Consider the following 21368-nt stretch of genomic DNA (forward strand, 5'->3'; position numbering starts at 1 on the left):
CTGACCTAGATTTTCCAGATGAATGACCAGGTTAAATTTTTTTGAGCAGATCTGTTCCCAGGTAACCATGAGCCCTACCTTGACCAAATTTGCATGGATGATGCATCCAGGGATGCACACGCTTCGGATGCTGGATCTGAGCTAGATTTTTCACATGAGCAACCAGGTTAAGGTTTTGGCAATGTTTGGAGCAGGTCCATTCCCAAGTAACTATAAGCCCTACCTGGACCAATCTTTCATGTGTGATGCATCTAGGGATGTACACTAACCAACCTGCTTTGGATGCTGGATCCGACCTAGATTTTCCACTTGAGTGAATTTTAGCCATATTTTAACCAAATAAGCATGGATGTTATATCTAGGGATGGACACTTCCAGACCTGCTTTGGATTCTGAATCTGACCTACATTTTCCAGATGAGAGACCAGGGCAATTTTTTGGAGTAGCTATATAATTTTATGGCCTGTTATGATTAAACTTGCATAGATGGTGCATCTAAGGATGAAAACTTCCAGACTTATTTCTTTGGATGTTGGAACTTACCAAAATTTTCAACCAAAAAAATTTATTGTGAAATTTGCCTTACTTATAGATAACATTGTTGAGGTGAGCTTCGTAATCTTTAATTACCTATATTTAAATTTTGTTATGTAACTCACCTTTTTTGTTTTCAAAGATTTTCATTGTTTTCTCATCAATTTAAGCTTTTACTTTTGCCTACTGGGGATAGAAATCACATTTTACAGGAAGCCATTACCTTGATTCAGTACTTTGATTAATTGTGTAATCACTTTTTTTTTTAATTTATCAAAAGCATCTATCTTGTAAGTTACCTGTAACATTTTACTATAAATACCTGGACAACTGTTCAATATATTATTATATTTTTATGAGAAAGATATCCACCAACAAAAGAAAAAAAGTCAAATGAATAAATAAATAAAAATCAAGCTAAAAAGCAAATCAATAAAACAATACATAAACATACTGAAGTGGAATTAACATTTTCATAGAGATTTCTAGATCTGCAATCAATAATCTTCATGCAACAAATGCTAAACATTTGCATAAATAAAGTCAACAAAAGATAATGAGCAAAACTAGGAAACATGTACTCGTACACTTTTTTTTCATCAATATATAATTTGTTTAACTTGAGGATAAATACAATGTAAAATAAACATTTTTTTCAGAAATCAGCAATGTTCTAGTCTTATAGATAACTTGAATAATGCATGTTTGACCAAGTAAATGTAAAAATTTTGTAAGATTTTGTAATAATGTCATAAAATTTGTATAGGTTTATACAGAAAATGGCACCCAGTCTTAAATTTGAACACCAAAGAATACTTACAATTTCTTTGTGTTTTGGGAATTTATTGTGTCATTTCTATTCTAAATCAGTCAAAACATATATTAATAGCAATCTATGTATTATTTTTTTTTGTTTGTATTGTTTATTCTTAATCAGTTTAGTTCCTGAGATAATGCAGTTTTTAATAAATAGACTGGTATGCAAGTATGAGATAAATTACCAAGTACATTGTAAAAACAAATAAAAAGCAGATAATCCTATAAATGTGACTATAGCTGTGATGTCTTATATATGTTAATCCTCTATTGTACATGTAAAGATAAACCATTTGTTTTTGAACAAACCCTCCTCTCTAACAAAAAATTAGGGAAACACAGTTAAGTGTTCCAGCAGTATAAACACCTTTAAATCTTACCTTAACATGAAATTGTGATCTTGTCTTTTATTTAAGAATAGAAATCTTTTTCTCATAATTTTGTAGTTAGACAGTTACCATAACCATCAAACAAATCAAGACACATGCACCAACTGACATAAAAGATTAGTCCCCCCCCCCCCCAAAAAAAAAAAAAATCTGATTTGTGCAATAAAAAATCTACTAATCAAAGCATTTTTCCAAACAGTTTATAATGGTTAGTCATGTGACTAAATCATATGCATCTATCATTAATGTACTGGGTCTACAGTGAAATTCAATATATTTGGAAAGAAACCAAAAAATGACATAGCCTCATAAAAATGTTTATAATCACTATGATTACAAAGCTATAAATAAATATCACATCATGTTAAGACTCTCAGTATCACAGCAACCCATAATGCTTCACCCAACAACAACAGAACACAGGTGATTACATTCAATGTAATAATGTAACAACATTATGGGTGTAGGATTTCAAGCTACATGTATTATGAAGTTGCTCAAAAATTCATCATTATGCAGTTGACAAATCTGACTACCTTGTTTGAGGGAAAAATTTTGGTCCGATTTCCAGATCTTAACAGGATCTGTTGGCAGATGTCACACAAAATGACAATAAAGATGAACACATTGTGAAACAAACCATACATATAAACACATTGTGAATGGGTCATACTTACAGATTTACATGACATGACAAAGACCATGCAAAAATCAAATTGGGATTTTGTACTCAAAAATTTCAGAGGACTTGTACTTCCACCTTCACATTTATATCTCCCATTTTCATCTTCAAATTTTACCAAAAATGGTATATCTTTCAAAATTTTGTCCTCAATAATATATCTTCCAAAATTTTGCCCCAAATTGTGTAACTTCCAAAATTTGGCCCAAAATGGTATATCTCCCAAAATTTAGCCCATATCATGTATCTCCCACAATTTAGCCCCATGCAATGGTAAAGTAAATTTGCTTGAAATTCCCTTTAATCTCCAATTTCTGTTAGAAAATCATCTTACAGGAAAATTCCACTTAGTGAGTAGAAGTTTGTCCCCCTTAATATTCACAAATATTTACACTAAAGATGCATATCAACAAATATATGTACATTTGATCTTGCTCAAAATGGACATCGTGCTCAGCAAAATCATGAAAATAGTGATCATGTGCAAGTCACTTCTTGTTACATTTATTAAAATTATATGATGTCAAGGTCAAGCAACATTTCTATACCAAAGAACTATGAAACATTCATTATTATTTTTACAGTCATGACTGGAATATTACCATTCATACCTCTAGGGTACAGAATGTGCAAAACAAAACCCCAAAAAATGACATATATGATCACACATGTTGTTATAAAATTCCATGAATTTAAGTGTTAGACATTTCTTTCCATGAGCTTCAAATTTTAATTTATGTGGGTCACTCAGATATGAAAAACTAAATGAGTTTTAAGTATTCAAAGTCATCAAACCTGTTTCGTATTTTGTTATTAGACCAAAAAGTATCTATGTTTGTTAATCATATGTTTATTGTGTATGGATTGTAATGATAAGTGTCTTACCAAACACATTCAAAATTTTATACATTTATGGACTTTAAAGAAAATATTCACATAATACTTTTTAAGAGTGCAGCAAGGATTTCAAAACCTGGAAAAACATCTGATGAGGATGATTAATAAAAAGATAAATGGATAACTACCGGTATACATATACATATATCATATTGTGTAAAAGATAACAAGATTCAAATTCTTAGTTTTAAGATGGTACTTATCCATGACAAATGCATCGTCGGCAAACCTCAATTTTGTTACATGTATATAACCCTTAAGCCATTAATATCACAATCAATAAGCATATGAAACAAACAAAGTGTAAAATGGTGTAAAAAGGTGGGCAAAAATTCATGAAATACATATACTGAACAAAATACCACCAAGCGTTCAATATACATCCATTCAACATACCTACATCCTTTCCAAAGATATTTCTAGTTTTCTAGGGCCATAACTTTAAATTAAAATCAAAAAAGTATGTCTTCAATGATCTAAAAGACTTCAAAATTTATCAAAAATGACTTAATTTAAATTATCCATGCAGATCAACTTGTTGAACTGATTTTCCCCCAAACAATGAACACCAAGTTTTTTCCATAACCTGTAAGCATTATCTCGGATTTACCTCCCTTTGCAATACTCATAAATATATAGTAAATTTGATTCCAAGGCTATGACTAGGTAAGAATTGGGCAGAATTTATAAATCTTAAACCTACTCTACAAATCAATATGACATCAAGTATCAAATATTCTGATTAATCGAAAGAGAGAGAGAGAGAGAGCATGAGCCTACCTCAAAGCATGACTAACTTAGGAAAACTGAAGTTCATAGATTGCTGAACAGACAGATGGAATGACAGACATACAGTGCCATACCATGTCTCAAGGTGTACATATATAAAGAGATTTAAGAAAAGAACTAGATGTGTCGTAAATCCACGAATGCCCCCACAGGCAGCCAAAATTTCAAATACCATATTTAGTTTTAAATTTGTTAAAGTATCTGCATATGCAATTCAAACCTTATCATAGATCCCTACAAGAGTAAGAGAGTGGAAACTGAAAATTTCTTAATTTTTCTAAGTCAAGAGGGATAACTCTGTCAAAAGTCATCGGACCATTACCAAATTCGAACTTGACCTGTACATTTTCTGGTAAAATACCTGCATATGTAATTTCAACCTTATACATACATCCCTACAAAAGTAAGAGAGCCGAAACTGAAAATTTCTTATTTTTTTCAAAGTTCAAGAAGGATTAACTGTCAAAAATCATCGGACCAATGAAATTCGAACTTGACCTGCCTATTCCTATGTCATATTCTTGTCAAATTTGAGTTGAATGCGTACAACTGTTGCCGAGATAATGAATGGAAAGTCAATGATGACAGAATGACTGAATGTCGGAACAGGGTATTACCATATGCCCTCGGCCATTTTATGATGGGACATAAAAATTGAATGGATTGTCTATTCATATGTATTATACACTGTAAATATAAAAAAACTGTTTTTTTTTAAATCAATACAGTCAAGCCTAGTTAATCTGGACGCTTGTGTTCCAGAATAAATCATCCGGATTAAAGACCAAAGTAATGAAACATCCTTGGTATATCTAAACATAAATTGTTTCTCACAAATTTCGTCCAGAAGGTGAATCATCTGGATTATTGGCATCCTGATTAACAAGGCTCCACTGTAAATGTAAAGACATCTAATTTTGAATGAATTTTAATCAGTTGAAATCATCATACTCTAGAGGCATACATGATTTAAAGAAAGCACCCTAAAAATTTCCTCTACTTCTTGATAAAGTAAACTTTTGGCATTTACATGTTATTTTGTATTTAAACTGTGAAAAAAAAAAATGAAAAGTAGAACTTCCAATTGCCATTTACATAAATTGTACTTTAACAATTCAATTTATGCTCATTTGCAGAAGTTCTTGTAGACAAAAAAATCATGCATCGAGAGGTGTATAATTGTTTAATTGCGACCCATCAACTGCTGTAAGAGACATCCCGATTGGGTGACACATCAATGCTGGGACTACTTTCTTCGCTGGAGCTGTATTTTCCTCCATCTACCACACCCTCAGAGGAGGAGCCCATCTGGAAGAGTGCAGCCCGTTTGTGTGTCATATTTATTTCCCCACGAAGAAATTTCTCCAGTTTGTCTACACAAGCATCCTGGTAGTCATGGATCCATCTACGAAAAAAGTTTTATCACTGTCACCTTTCTGTAATCCAGTATATTAATTTACAAAAAATTGTCAAAAACGGTTGTATAACCAGCTTTCAACATCAAAATCTGGAATTTCAATACATAATTATCTTAAGATATGCACAGTAAACAAAATTTCTCCACACCAAGGCTAGAAAAATGTTGCAAAAATTCATTTGTTGATAGTTGCATCATTTAAATAAGATATGCAAGGCAAACAAATTTTTTCCATACCAAGACTAAACAAGAGGCCCATGGGCCTTGAATCGCTCTTCTGATAAACTGTACAACCTATCACTTCTATTTGAAGCCTCGAAGTATCCTGTATATTTACATAAACCCTTGAAATTCCAATTCACACTCTGAGAACCCAAGATGATTCTAAGCCAATTAGTACCTGAGTGTTGGTCATGGTGACCTACTTATCACTTGTCATTCTCTAAGGACCCATCAACTAAGTTTGATGATTCTAAGCCATTTAATACCTAAAATATTTTTTAAAATTATAATCATAAAATTTTATAAGTAGGTCAAAGTGACCTACTTTTCAATTGTTTTACTCCAAGGACCCAAGATGCATCAACTGACAAAGTTTAATGATTCTAAGCCAATTAGTACCCGAAATATTTGATTAAAGCCATAAATTTTCAAAAGTAGGTCACCGTGACCTACTGTTCAGTTGTTGTACTCCGAGGACCCATGACGCCTAAACTGACAAAGTTTTATGATTCTAAGCCAATTAGTACCCGAAATATTTTATTAAAGCCATAAATTTTCCGAAAGTAGGTCACGGTGACCTACTTTTTAGTCGACCTACTCCGAAGACCCATGACGCATCAACTGACAAAGTTTGATGATTCTAAGCCAATTAGTACCCGAAATATTTAATTAAAGCCATAAATTTTCAAAAGTAGGTCACGGTGACCTACTTTTTAGTCGATCTACTCTGAAGACCCAAGATGCATCAACTGACAAAGTTTGATGATTCTAAGCCAATTAGTACCCGAAATATTCAATTTTCGCCATAAATTTTCAAAAGTAGGTCACTGTGACCTACTTTTCAGTTGACCTTTTTTGAGGACCCAAGATGCATCAACTTACAAAGTTTTATGATCATACATGTAGGACTTAAAATGTCCAAATTATGCCTCTAAAACGCTTTGAAATCGAATGCCTGCAAAGTTCAAAAAGTAGGTCACTGTGACCTACTTTTTAATAACTATGTTTTATGGCCCCAAGATGCATCATCTTACAAGATTTAATGATTCTAAGCCTCCCCGTATTCGAATTATTGACCTTAATTGTTTTAAAAAAGATTAGCCATAAAATTCAAAAAGTAGGTCAAGGTGACCTACTTTTTAGTTGACGTACTTTGAGGACCCAAGATGCATCAACTGACAAAGTTTGATGATCATAGGCCTTAAATTGTTCAAAATATGCCTCTAAATCATTTTGAAAAAGAATGGCCGCAAAATTTAAAAAGTAGGTCACTGTGACCTACTTTTGAGTCAACATGATATGAGGTCCTTAGATGCACCAACTGACAAGATTTGATGATCCTAGTCCTTATAGTAAGCAAAATATCAACATTTTAATAAAATGTAATTTTTGGTCAACTTTGAAGTGACCTTGAGACCACGCCCTTTGCCCCAGGGTAAATCCCCGTGCAAATTTTAATCTACAACATATCCTCATCCTTTTGTGTAAGTTTGGTGATAATCTGCCCAGTGGTTCTTGAGAAGAAGATTTTTTAGCAACCAGTACTTTTGTTTCTATTTTCCTAATTATCTCCCCTTGTTAAAGGGTCACAACCCCAGTTTTAGTATAAAAGGGAGCCCTTGGGCCAAGGATACCCTGTGACAAATTTGACAATAATTGGCCAAGGGGTTCTTGAGTTATGGCCCATATTCTAAAAAGTTTACGCACACCGCACAAATGGCCATAGCATTAGCTCTTTGAGCCTTTGGCTCAGAAGAGCTAAAAAATGTTGCAAAAAATTCAACATTGTGTTGCATCATACAAATGAAAAATTACAAAGTTCAGGAAAGAAACTTGCCTTATTCCATTGAAGAATGTTATCTGTCTCATGTCCTGTGGGAGCTTCTCAGATGGAGGCCAGTGAAAATTATCCAACAGGGGAATAATGTTGCAGCCATTTTCCATGGCTGCTACAATCTCCTAAACAAATACAATTAACTGGCTTAAAGGATTTTTTTCCACTATTGCCCAAAAGTACATGTGTGCTTATACCGGTAATATAGAGATGAATTTTTAAAAAGTTTCTAATTTGCAATTATGATATTTGATAAATACCAGTATGATTTAATTTCCTTAAAATTGTATACAGGTAAAGATCATTGGTGAGTGAATAAATAGTTCTGTGTGACAAAAAAAGGGGTTAAAAAAATTGCAAAATATAAACTTCGTGAAAACAAAAAAAGTTGAAGTTGAATACTTATTTATGTACTAAATTTTCTGTATTTTGACTACAATGATAAACATCTTCAGCTAAATTTACCTTGTGTACCCAGTCATTTTGTTCATCATCCTCCATACATCTATCTAACGCATTAGGGGTCAGAACTAGAATGAAGTTTTTGGCCAGCCTAACACTGTTAAGGAGATTTTCATCAAACTTTCCTGCCTTCAGCTTCTCAATGTCCAGAAAAACAGAGAATCCTCTCAGCTGGAGGTGAACCTTTAGTAAACTGGAAAAGAGCAAACTCAAGACTATGTAAAAAAAAATTATGGTTATGCATCCCATCATTCATCACATGGTTACAAAGTAGTCACCCTGGCTTGTCACTTTCTTAAATCTGAAAAGACTATGGGTGCCTCATATCCTCTATATCCCTGAGGTACATCACTTACCAATGTATTTTTCTAATGAAAGAAAGTACATTTACTTGAATATTAATAAATATAGCTTTAGTAAATTAAATTGCTCAACTCCATATTACTGATGTATATAAATTCACCTCCCATATTTTTTTTTTTTTGGCACATCTCACTTACAAAAAGTTACTGAATAAATATTGTACTGGACTAATTGAAAAATTCATAATTTTTACTTTTTTGCCCTAGGCTGCCACAGAACTATTTATCAGACAGCCCACTTTCATACTTTGTGATGACAAATGTCCCACATTACCTGGCGAGCTGTGACCCGTTGACCCTTCGGTAACTGATGAAGACATCGATGGGTCTGGAGATTGTGTTTGTTGATCCATCCATAGCGTCCACACTCTCCATACTGCTTTCTGTACTTCTCGTGACTAAAATTCAAAAAACAGTAAAGCAAACATAATAACTAAGCAAAAAAATATATTTGTAAATGTTACTTCAATTTGTATCACAAATAATTTATGTTAAAGATAAAATAAACATTAGAAAAAAAATGCACATGTATTAACATTATTGAATTTAGTATCAAAGGTTCTGTGAGCAATAAATCAATTACATGCAGAAGTGTTTGCTCCTCCCCAACATTTTACAATTTTTTACCCACAGGTACATTCTGAACTGTCACATAACAGTACAATGTCCCTCAATTATTTTTTTATTCATTTGTATTATCTTAATATAGAATATCCTATTAAAAATACATATATGCATATGAATACATTCTAAATAAGAATTATTTATTATATGACTGAATAATTCCTAGCCCTCTGAAAGTTGAAGAAGTCATACTAAGCTATGTTCACCTGCACAAAACCTTCCAATTGAGCTTATAACATGGAATTTTTTTTCTAGTAAACTAGAACAAAAATAATAGATTAAGAACTGTGCCCAACATCCAGGTAAATATATAAACATTTATTTTTTTTCTACATCAGACCAAAAATAGATCAGGAAATTCCAAATCAATACAACTGGTTATGTTTAATATTTTAATCCCACTCCTCTTTCTGAGTTGACTAGCTAGGACTTTCAAGAAAGAAGGCAAGATAGATTTGGTAAAAAAACTTTGCATCATTTAACATTTGAATCATAATATAATAAAACAATTATTGCTGATTTTTCAGTCAAAACAATGACTGAGCAACCCTTGAAGTACAATATTCTGAATTCTATACTCCTTAGGTAGCTAAATATTGACCTCAAAAACTGCAATAATTGTGTATTATAAATGTACGTATATACCTCTAGTGGTACAAAAAAATCACTAAATGTAATATGTATAGTATGGAGTAATACTTTTAGTTGATTTAAAAATAATAATAAATTATACAAAGTTTGATTTAATTTTTGAATGAACTACATGTATTCATTAAATACAATATCTGTAAGAGGAATATTATGTGTATGTATGAGTAATGTTGGTCATATCTGCACTCAGAGAGTGCATACATGTATATTCATATACTGTAGATTCCTAAATATATGCAAGAAATTAATTATTGCATAATTATGACAAAAGCACCACTCGCAAAATAAAATTACTCGCTTTTATTTTTATGATACTGAAATCAATGTAAAATCTCTTGATCAACCGTCCACTCGTGAATTATTGTTCTCGCGATTTGACGTTAAAGAACTATTTCAAGAAAATAAGTACTTGCAAAAAATAAGGAATCTACAGTACTGGATTATATATATAAACATATTATATAGACTTTAATACATGTAACTAATTTAAATAACCTGAAGTATTTTTCTAGGATAATAAGTTGGGATTGCAGTGCAGAAGAAGACAAAAACAAACACAACAAAATCCTGACACAATGTACAATCTAAATCACCAGGTATCAAGTGCACTTTGGGTATTCAGAGCATTGGGTATGTACAGGAAAGGGAGAAAATGCTCATCACCCCCCCCCCCCCCCTTTCCCCCTTTTTTGACCTCATATCAATATTAAGTTCATTGTGCATGCTACAATAATCTAATTGAATATCAACATTTTTTCTTCCAGAAATGCATTCATCAAGGATATTCATTAATAGATTGTTGACAGAAAGTAAATCTTTAGTACATTCTAAAAATAAAATTGTTTAGACAAATTTAAAAAAAAAAGAGCATATTCAATCTGCATGTTCACACAACACAGATAATTAAATATTCTGAAATTATCAGATAAATGAAAATAATTGTCTGACAACCAAAAATAAAAAAAGTCATTCATAAAATTCAAAAAGCCTATTAATGTAGATCTGAAAAGTATCCTAAAGTAGGTCAAGCCCAATAAAGCATTCCCTGGACATTAAGGGAGATAAAACAAAAACGAATTCATTTAATCTATAAATCATTGCTCTATTCCTGGTGAGGTGATTTGAGGGAAAACATTCAGCATTCACCGAGTTACCTTGTGTTTTAGGTTGGATATTGTACAAGGAATCTTCTGTGAGAAAGCATAGGAAAAAAAGAGAAAAAAAAACTACACCGTCTGTTACAGTGTTATCAAGTTCAACAAAAGGCAACCAAATCCACGACAAATATCTACTGGTACATTGCTCTTTGAAGACTAAATAAATCATGATTTTTATTTTAAAACTTTATATCAGTTTTGCTTCAGGATGAATTTTCAGGAATTTGTCATCATTTACCAAAGCCTCTATCAGAAAACCTGGCTCTATGAAAAGTTTGAGAATCACAAAACAGATATTCTTTGTCTATCCTCTAGATTTGATTGCCTTTCCTTTACTTATAACAAATCCTTCACCCACTAGCACCAGATTTTTAAAGACACTTTTAATACCTCAGCTTCAAAGAGATGTTTGCAGTTAGGCCCTAGATAAAATCAATTTAAGCAAATGAAACAAAACTCAAATTCACCATGTGAGGAAAACTAAATTAAAAAAATTAAATACATGCAGCAATTAGATACACATAAGATATCAAAAAAGTCACATGTAAAATGTACCTGTAATTTAATCAACAATAAAAATTAATAAATCTCATATCTCTCATGTCACATTACATAATCATTTTAAAATCAATATATATAAATGGGAAAATAGTTAAGCTTTGACATGCAGTACTATTTTGTTGTTTTGAAATATGTGGTGATTTACAAGTTGAAACAAATAAAATTAAGATACATAAATGAGTACCTGCAATTTTTTGAGAAATCTTTTTTCTGTGGATGCTGTTAGTAATGCCACAGTCCTTGAGGTCCTCATCAGTCATTTGCATCAGGTAGTTCTTATCAATGTCATTATTTACAAGGGTGTAAGTATACTGCCTATACTCAGAACCAAGTTCTTGCAGCCAATCACTGAGCCCTGTTGGGTCACATGATGTGTAGTCTGCTTTAATTTTCAAATCTTTGACATCCCTCAGAAACCTGTTGGAAAAATATTCAATAAACAAAAGCTGTTTGAGGAAAATTTCATTCCAGCATCAGCCTATGATGGAATCTGATAAATGCTTTGAATTTACATGAAAGGCATTCCCTTCTGATCAGTATCAAAATCATATCCAAACCTCTTCTGAGTGATTCTGCAATCCATCCCTAAGCTACAGGCAAGATCTGCTTCAGTCAATGTCAGCAGAAGGTCTCCATCTACCTTACATCTGGCAAAACGGTCTGTATACTCATCATAGCCAGTCTACAAGAAAAATATAAAAATGTACAATGTCACTTGCCTTGACAAATACATCAGATAACAACAACAGACAGCATGCAAATTTTGATCAGAAAAGCTCACTTAAGCATTCGTCCCAAGTGACCTAATAAATCATCATGCTTCTGTTCTTGTCACAAGTACATATATACAAAAACACACAGCAAAATTAGTATTTATATACTACTGTACGTATAACATCATTTTATAAAAAAAAAGTTTCTATCTACACATGTAACAAACACATCCTCCATTAACTTACTCTATTGACCCAGAAGACTACATCCTCGACATTCCAAATGGGCACCTGCTGTGATAACTTATGAGGAAGCTCCTCACCAATGGTCCTCAGGGCCTCTGATGCCAGTTTTGAGGTAGTGGGGTTGGGACTACTTGCCAAACATTTCAATGGTTCAATGGCTCCAATTTCATAGAATACCTACAAAAGCATGAAAATTTTCGAAAAACAATTTTTCACATATGTACCAGACAGTTTAAAAATTCAATGAATTTATACAAGGATCAAATTCATAAAGTGCATGTACAGTGTACATCCAATTGCAGTTAATTAAGGTCAATATGGAAAAAAGGTTCAAATTAAAAGAAATTAATATACAATGGAATTTATAAATTTCAGTTGACTAATATCATATATATAATAAGTTTATTTATCTAAAAAGTTAACACATATTATATGGAAGTTACAAATTTCAGTAGACTAACATTTTAAGTTGATAAAAGAAATTAATGCATGCTGTAATTGAATTTACAAATTACAAGTAGACTTACATCTTTTTTACCCTGCTCCATTTTAATTCCAGCCTCCATAGCAAAGTGGAATGCAGCCAAAGCCTGGGCTTCTTCCCTCTTACTGGATAGAAGACCCACAAGACGTTTCAGCCAGTCCTTGGAGCGACCCTGCTGGTGGGATAATTCCATGCGAGCAAACTGACTTGGGGTGTGGCTTGTTAAGAATGGTAGAACCACTTCCAAAGTCCCTGAGTTCTGCACCACTGTCTCAATCTCCTTGTTGGCCACTAAGATGGCTATAGCCAGACATGCGTAATATCGGACGCCATCATCATCATTGAAAGCCAAGGGGAACAACCACTCTGGAACTTTGTGTTTGGTCATTTCTTCCTGGTTCTCCCTTCCTCCATACAAGGCCATGTTGGCTACGGCCATGGAGCAATGCCTGAGGGTGGAACGGTCATTACTTCTACACCAAAACACAATAACATCTAATCCTCCCAAGGATATCAGCTTTGCACATACATCTTCTGATATCTTAAAGAGACTCTCTAATATACCAGTGACAACTCGGGCCATTTCTGTTTCCCCTTTAGAGGAAACAGCCATTTTGACCACAATGTCCAGGCCTATTTCCGATACCCTCTTCCTGTTTCCAGTGGTCAGGATTTTATCAAGCAACTTTGCTGAAGCCTTCATCAGATCATTAGAGGGTGATGCACAGTTCTTAACAATAATATCAAGTGCTTTTTCATTCCTCAAAATATCACACAATCCATATGCTAAGTCTCTGCCAAAACTTGGTATGGCCCATGCTTGATCTATGATAACACTGATCTCCCTCATGGCTTGGATCTGCTCTTGAACGGATCCCATCTGAAGTTGTTTAATTTTCTGCTTAATGTTTAAGGAGAAAGTCTGGAAGGTGGATTTCATGTTGGTTTTTGCTTTAGTTGTGTAGTCTGGAGACCTCTTGCCAACCTTAGAGTATGAACTGGAGACTGTGTACCTCGAAGACTCCTCTTTTATAGTTAGGGATTTCATGTGGGTCTTGGATGCCCTTTCATCAAGGCTACTCGCACTGGAATTACTTTCAGTGGAAATGGATCTTTCTCCCATGAGGCTAAATCGAACATCATCTGTTTGCAATTCTTCATCCTGTGGGATTGTTTCCAATAATCTACCTGATCCAGTTCGAAACAAAGAAGTTGGATAGGGAATTTGCTCATTAATATTTTCATATGCCTCAGCAGTGGACAAATCTAGGTACACTTTTGAACATTCAGATACATTATGGGCCCCAAAGTCCATTCCATCAGTTCCCATTTCTTGCTCTGAAAATGTTTCTGCAACTCCATCTTCAGTTTTAACAGCACTGTGTGGATTTTTCAGAAGAGCAGCTTCAGACTGGGATCTTTCCAATGTTTTGTAAGGATCAAAATGTGGAGCGTCAGACTTAGACACGCTCACAGTGAAAGCTGTTGCTGAATGCATGCGTCTGACTGGAGACTTCTGCTCTGCTGATCCGTTAACAAGCAGTGTTTCTTTCGTCTCAGCCATTTCTTACTTTGTGTTATGCTAGCAGTTATAGAAACATTTTGCCAGCCTGAAAGAAATTTGAAAAGATGAATCTCTAAGGCAAGGATTATAAAATATCAATCAAGATTTTGATCCAACTTAACAGCACATACCCATGACTTTAATTATTCATTGAATTCAAGTGCCAAGTCTAATAAAAAAAAATCTTCATACAGCAGGCATAAAAAAAATTATTATTATTTTTATTAATTCTCCTTATCTGATTATTTTTTTAAATTATCATTATATGGTCCTCATTTGTTAGGGGGTTCAACTTCAGAGTCATTAGGATAGTTTACATTGAAATTATGACAGTTGTTTTGAGTGGTACTCTCCTGATCATCTATTCAAGCTGACAAATAAATTATAAAATAGCATGGTATTGTTCTCGAATGCAAGAACCATAAAATTGATAAATGATAAAAACGTCAATATTGATAAAAATAACTGCAACATCATAAATTCGCAGCTTTATTGAATGTTTGCCTGCATATAATAAAATGGTTCTCATGCTTGCCCCATAGATCTAAATTTGAAATAGTAAAAATATAAATTTGGAATGGAATCATTCTTCATTTTATCATGTTTATTTACCAACATTTTAAGGGGAGTGTCGAGTCCTTGGATTTTACATTCCTGGATAACTGGGATAACGGGAGGGAAAATATTTAAAAACTTCATTTACCTTAAAATAAATTAAAACGAATGCAAGGAGAATAAACATATAAAGCTTGTCAGAAAAAGATGAATCTGGAAAATACTTACATCAGCATCTGTCATAAGTCAGCTGTACTTGATTCCAATTTTTTTATTCACTAATTTTGGATCGATTCATTTTTCATGAAGGGGGGTTTAGGATCCATAAAATATCTATTTAATTATAAACAAAGACTGTTGAGTTAAGTTTATATGAAATAAATTCAGATATGTATACTTTTAAAAATAATCTCCAAATTTTGTATTCAAAGTGGTATCAAAAAGGATTGGAAAGATTTATTAATGAATTGCACCCCTTCAATATTTAGAATCACCCGATAAATATGGCGCAGGGAAAGTTTAAGTCGAAAGGAAGTCTTCCGAAAGGAGTTAAAGGGAGACAAAGTCATAGACAGAAAAGCTCAGGACCGAAAAGAGGAGGTTAAGCTTTAAGAATTGGGCAAACATCATTTAGTAAAACTTGATAAACCCTCAATATAAAATAATTTAATAATGGTGTTGCCTATCTTGAGCATTCCTAACCCGACCCTTTTTTGTTTTGTTTTGCCATGTGCCATGTTTATGTTTTAACTTTTTTTGACAGCTCGAGTTATTGCTCCAAAAAAGACAAAGCAAATAGAGGCGAATAAAATTAAAAAGGTGAGTTTCATTCATTGAAATATGTTCCAAATGCACTAGTTATTCAGATGGTGGCAATGTTTTCGTGAGAGAAGTGGAGGTAGACAGAGATCTCGGCCCAACGACACCTCGGCTCGTCACGCTTGACATCTCGGCCCTGACAGGTCGGCCCAAGATTGTTGACACGTCGGCCCATATAAAAGACACCTCGGCCCAAGCAAAATTTTACGATGGAAAAAAAATTAACAGATTAACACAGCATTTGAAATGATATTATCATTGGTGTTATTATTCTTTCTGACAATTAAATGATTTTTTAAAAATAAAAAACGGGGGTCTTTGATAGATATAATCGTTTTATTTTTCCAACTTAATTAGATCAGGCTTTCATTTACATCTATTTCTTGTGGAAAATGTAAATTTTTCCTGCAGTATCACGGTTGCGCGCGTTAATCTTGTATTAGCAAGTAAAAAAAATGCTTTGATACAAGTAGCCTGGGAAAAAATGGACTCGAACGAGTTATAAGCGACGATAATATATTTATGAAGGGAAATGTTTTTCTTAAGAAATTATTCAATTACTGTCTCCTAATTAGGTCTGCTCGTAATTACCGTAACCCCCTGTTGTCACCAATATAACAAGCGCTTGACCCCCCAAAGGATGCGCTGCGGTATTTTGTTTGTTTATCAATTAGCACTTACTTAATAGCATTAAATTGTCTTCTCATTCCTTGAATATCGTCAATGTGCACGTGGAAGATCTTATTTTTTTTTTTTATAAATCTTGATAGTGTCGGTTGATAGTTTATTCATGTACTTTTTTCAATCAACATTTTAATTCAAGTCCAAAAATTGGAAATATATACATGTATTTCATAGTTTAATTTTGCTTGGGCCGAGGTGTCTTATGCATGGGCCGACCTGTCTTAAATCTTGGGCCGACCCGTCTGAGCCGAGATGTCATTGGGCCGAAATGTCAATGGGCCGAGGTGTCGTTGGGCCGAGGTGTCTGACATTCGAAGTGGACATGCAGTCATCAGGTCTGGTACAATCACTAGATTTAGCTACGTGGCTTGAATTACTTACATAACTTTATTTACCTACTTGAAGTAGCTTTATTTAGCTACTAAATCAAACTTATTTCTTAAATTAGCATTTTTCTCAGAAAGTGCAGAAAATTGCACTTTGATGCAGTGATAACTCATCTGAAAACAATTCATGAAAAAATCACTCCTGGAGATGTCTTTTTCTGCGCAATTGCAATCAAAGTTCTAAAAGTTTTGGGGCTATATACAACAGTTAATTTGTGACCTAACAGTTACTTCTTGAGTGAAATAACAAAGAAAACCAGTTTTGGTTAACATGAGCACAATGTGAACATGTTGAAGTAGTCATACTTATCCACGCCTCATCGCACACATGGTGATGTTCAGTTACTCAAACAATGGAAATACATATTTTCCTTAAAAGTGTTCAAACGCAGCAATGCTAAAACTATCTCTGCTTTAGATTGCTTTTTAAATAGTACCTAGAATAAATATTAGTAGACAGTGATTTACTTGCGACTTTTTTTTCTTTTTAAGATAAAAAGCAAAATTGTGAAAAGTTGCCTTGAAATAGCTAAATAAAGCTACCTGAGGTAGGTAAATAAAGCTACCGTAGGTAATTTTAGCTATGTAGCTAAATGTACTGATTGTACTGGACCTGGTCATAGCCTACATCCATATGGATAAAGACTTTGCCCGTTCACTTCTTTCAAGAGAATAACAATACATGTATTTATCACCCATGTAGCATGACAGACGCATAGGAATCACTATGTATGTTGTGCATTTGTACAGCCAACAGAACTCGTGCCAATGTTCACTAAATATAAGTTAATTAAATCACAGGAGTCGGCAGTTTTATCCCTAAAACAATGTAAACACTAACCAGTGAGCTTCGCGAGAGTAGCGAGCACTGGGCTTGCGAAGCTCACTGGTTAGTGTTTACATTGTTTTAGGGATAATTATAAAACTGCCGACTTCTGTGAATAAACCCTATATTATTAATAATCACTCATTATAAAAATGCAGAGCTTCTCTGATCACCTGGTGTCCATTTTTATAGTCTTCATAAAAGGTGAATGTTGAATTAGTTGACATATTTCATATGTCAAGTAAAGCTATACAATTATTTTTTTAAAACATTTTTTATTAAAATTGCTTTTTCTGGTTAATCAAACAGATTTGAACCAAAAAACAAAAAAAATTCCACCCAACTATAATTTGAATGGATAGGTTGGGTTACAGGAAGTAAAAATAATTTTTTATAGGCTTCACTTAAGCAAACACTTCAGAAATGGGGCGCAATAGATTTGAAGTTTATTTTCTGCAAGGGATTAAAATTTATTCTGGATGTTAATTAAGGTAACTATTAATTTACTTGAGTTGCTGTCTGTTATGAGTTAGAGTAATTCATGTATCATATTTTTAGCTCACCTGAGCTGAAAGCTAATTGAGCTTCTCTGATCACCTGGTGTCCGGTGGCCGTCCGTCTGTCTATCTGTCCATCTATAAACTTCACATTTTCAACTTCTTCTTGAGAACCAATGGGCCAGTGTTAACCAGAATTGGTACAAAGCATCCCTGGATGGAGGCAATTCTAATTTTTTAAAATGAAGGGCCAATCCCTCTTCCAAGGGGAGATAATCAAGAAAAGGCAAAAATGGGTTGGGGTCCTCAAAAAATCTTGTTCTCAAGAGCCACTGGACCAGAAAAGCTGAAATATATGTGGAAACTTCCTGATGTAGTGTATATTCTAAATTGTTCAAATCATGGCCCCCGAAGGTTAGATGGAGCCACAACAGTGAATCAAACTTTTTCATTGAAATATATATACAGGAAAATTCTTTAAAAATCATCCTCTCAAAAACCACTGTGCCAGAAAAGCAGAAACTTATGTGGAAACTTCCTGAGATAGTGTAGATTCTATATTGTTCAAATCATGGCCCCTGGGGTAGGGTGGGGCCATATAAAGAATCAAAGTTTTACATTGAAATATATAGGAAAAATGTTTTAAAATCTTCTTCTTAAAAACCACTAGACAAGGAAAGCTGAAACTTATGCGAAAACTTCCTGAGGTAGTGTAGTTATTAAAGTAATCAAATCATGGCCCCCGGGGATAGGGTGGGGCCACAAAAGGGAATCAAAGTTTTACATTAGAATATAAAGGAAAAATGTTTAAAAATCTTCTTCTCAAGAATCATTGGACCAGTAAAGCTGAAACTTATATGGAAGCTTCCTGAGGAATAAATGTATGCTTGGGAAATTTTTTTACACAGAACAGCAGAGCCAAAGTTACTCAGATGAGCATTGTGGCCCATGGACCTCTTGTTCATGTTTACTGCTGATTTAATATCCCTGTTGCAGAATAAATAACTTGGCAAACATTTCAAGATTAGATCTCCATAAGATTTGAGCTTAATTTAGTGCAACAGATTCAAATTTATTCTTGATGTTGAGGTAATTAAATACGAGTGATCAACACACATATGTAAACTTAAGTTTACTACTTTTGATCCAGACCTTATTGAATACCGCGTGGTATCCACTCGTTAGAATCTTCAGTAATTTCAACCTCAAGGTGTTGGTCTCCAGCTTTAATTTTGTTTTGTAACACACTATGTATATATATATTCTAAGGTAGTGTAGATTCAAGTTTGTTCAAATCATGACCCCCCGTGGGTAGGGTGGGGCTACAATGGATGATTAAAGTTTAACATAGGAATACATAGGAAAATTCTTTAAAACTCTTCTTTTCAAGAACAGCAAAGCCATGATTGGTCATATTTTAATGGAAGCATCCTCAGGTAGTGTAAATTCAAGTTTGTTCAACTCATGACCCCCAGGGGTAGGGTAGGACCACAATGGAGGATCAAAGTTTTACATAGGAATATATAGGAAAAAAATCTTTCTCTCAAGAAAAGGAAAGCCATGTTTAGTCTACTTGATTAGAATCTTCCGTAATTTCAACCTCAAGGTGTTGGTCTCCAGCTTTAATTTTGTTTTGTAACACACATATGTATATTATATACATTCTGAGGTAGTGTAGATTCAAGTTTGTTCAAATCATGACCCCCCTTGGGTAGGGTGGGGCCACAATGGGCGATCAAAGTTTTTCATAGGAATATATAGGAAAAAACTTTAAAAATCTTCTTCTCAAGAACAGCAAAGCCATGATTAGTTATTTTGATATGGAAGCATACTCAAGTAATGTAGATTCAAGTTTGTTCAAATGATGACCCCCAGGGGTAGGGTGGGGCCACAATGGAGGATCAAATTTTTACAAACAAATATTTAGAAAAAAAATCTTCTACACAAGAACAGCAAAGCCATTTGTTATATTGATATGGAAGCATCATCAGGTAGTTTAAAATTCAAGTCCCCCTAAACTTTTCAATACTGAATTGATTTTTGCTTTTTTTCCCAGCCAATGAGCTCAGGTGAGTGATGTGGCCCATGGGCCTCTTGTTCTTGTTTACACCTGGCAGGGATAACAGTGTGTGAATTACTTAAGTAAATAATGTAGGTATTATCTGTGAATAAATGTTAGTTATTGGCAGAATAATTCAATATACATACATGCATGTAATTATGTCATTGATAATGTGCTACCACATGATAGTGTGTGTGCAGAATATACAAATTCATGATAAAAATAGAAAATCAAGTGAGCAAGGAAATCCTATATCTCAAAATTTGTGGAAATGTAATACTGGCCCCATCTTGTCTAGAGTTTATGAATGATCACTTCAGACTGGTGAAAATTCATTGTATCAATGTAACTTCTTAAGTACTTAAAATGTACAGAGTCCTCTGATATAATATCTCTTAATGAGTTGGTGGTATGCAATATGGATTGTCACCAAGTATGGAATAATGTTGCTTCTGGTGTTTTAAATGAATGTGAATTCCTTTGAATTGCAGGGGTTGGAGAGATCTATTAAAACCAGTATAGAACATGAAGCAGCAATGAAAGCACAGTCTGTAGAACCCAAACAGTTCAAACTTGTCAAACCTACTGCATCTACTGCCAGCACCTCAGAAAAAGGAAGCAATGTAAAAAAGAAATAAAAAGGAAATATATGACTGTTTTGTTGATTTGTCTACTGTATATGAACATGTATTTCGTTACTAAGTTTACTTTAAATTATTATAATATGACAATGACATGAGACAAGACTAAGCTTGCTTAGTGCATGCACATTTAAGATGAAAAATTCTGGTCATGCACGTGAATAAATTCAAACTTCCTATTGCAATGACCATTTTCCTGGGAAGATAGCCATTAAAGTGTTTTTTTTTTTTTGGTTTATGTTGTGTGTTGTCATTGGGACTAGGTGGCAGTAAATACAGTTTACTTACTATCCCCTCGCAATGTAGTAGCGGAGGGGATATAGTCATGGGTGCTTGGTTTTGGGATGATGTATTTTGTGTATTCAGTGGCGTATATTCCATATAGGCAAAAAGGCTGTAGCCTACACATCATTTTGTCAGGGATAAAAATTTAGTTGAAGAAATGGGAAGGGGAGTTGATAATAAATGTATTCTGTGTATTCAGTGGCGTATAT

General features: G+C 33.7%; 2 protein-coding genes across 4 annotated transcripts; one reads left to right on the forward strand and one right to left on the reverse strand.

Moving 5' to 3' along the window:
- Nucleotides 1–5127: 5127 nt before the first annotated feature.
- Nucleotides 5128–14444, reverse strand: LOC133175428 (NAD(+) hydrolase sarm1-like). Of its 3 annotated transcripts, XM_061310532.1 has the most exons (9): nucleotides 12884–14444; nucleotides 12357–12533; nucleotides 11955–12079; nucleotides 11582–11814; nucleotides 10834–10869; nucleotides 8679–8802; nucleotides 8046–8235; nucleotides 7584–7705; nucleotides 5128–5512 (listed from the first exon to the last, which is right to left on the reverse strand). In XM_061310532.1, exons 1-9 carry the CDS (start codon nucleotides 14402–14404, stop codon nucleotides 5305–5307), a joined length of 2736 nt encoding a protein of 911 aa, XP_061166516.1. In that variant the 5' UTR covers nucleotides 14405–14444; the 3' UTR covers nucleotides 5128–5304. The 3 variants fall into 3 exon arrangements, with proteins under 3 accessions (XP_061166516.1, XP_061166517.1, XP_061166518.1); XM_061310533.1 differs by lacking the exon at nucleotides 10834–10869 and having other exon boundaries at nucleotides 5129–5512; XM_061310534.1 differs by lacking the exons at nucleotides 5128–5512; nucleotides 7584–7705; nucleotides 10834–10869 and adding an exon at nucleotides 11227–11258 and having other exon boundaries at nucleotides 8164–8235.
- Nucleotides 14445–15434: 990 nt separating this feature from the next.
- On the forward strand, nucleotides 15435–21103 carry LOC133175411 (leydig cell tumor 10 kDa protein homolog). The gene is made up of 3 exons (XM_061310517.1): nucleotides 15435–15559; nucleotides 15723–15778; nucleotides 20725–21103. The coding sequence occupies exons 1-3, from the start codon at nucleotides 15463–15465 to the stop codon at nucleotides 20869–20871; spliced, it is 300 nt and encodes a 99-aa protein (XP_061166501.1). The 5' UTR covers nucleotides 15435–15462; the 3' UTR covers nucleotides 20872–21103.
- The last annotated feature ends 265 nt before the right edge of the window (nucleotides 21104–21368 follow it).

Source organism: Saccostrea echinata, unplaced genomic scaffold (assembly GCF_033153115.1).
Source record: "Saccostrea echinata isolate AGI-Se365-2 ecotype Australia unplaced genomic scaffold, CSIRO_AGI_Sech_v1 ptg000062l, whole genome shotgun sequence".
Taxonomy (NCBI): Eukaryota; Metazoa; Mollusca; class Bivalvia; order Ostreida; family Ostreidae; genus Saccostrea; species Saccostrea echinata.

What these genes read in the sequence shown, in the direction of transcription:
- LOC133175411 (XM_061310517.1), top strand. Translation starts at nt 15,463, where the DNA reads ATGGCGCAGGGAAAGTTTAAGTCGAAAGGAAGTCTTCCGAAAGGAGTT. An exon ending in CTCAGGACCGAAAAGAGGAG is followed by an intron (nt 15,560 to 15,722) that starts GTTAAGCTTTAA and finishes TTTTTTTGACAG; the next exon opens with CTCGAGTTATTGCTCCAAAA. An exon ending in AGGCGAATAAAATTAAAAAG is followed by an intron (nt 15,779 to 20,724) that starts GTGAGTTTCATT and finishes TTTGAATTGCAG; the next exon opens with GGGTTGGAGAGATCTATTAA.
- LOC133175428 (XM_061310532.1), bottom strand. Translation starts at nt 14,404, where the DNA reads ATGGCTGAGACGAAAGAAACACTGCTTGTTAACGGATCAGCAGAGCAG. An exon ending in TATCCAACCTAAAACACAAG is followed by an intron (nt 8,803 to 10,833) that starts GTAACTCGGTGA and finishes TTTGAATTTTAG; the next exon opens with TCACGAGAAGTACAGAAAGC. An exon ending in ACATTCTTCAATGGAATAAG is followed by an intron (nt 5,513 to 7,583) that starts GCAAGTTTCTTT and finishes CTTTTTTCGTAG; the next exon opens with ATGGATCCATGACTACCAGG.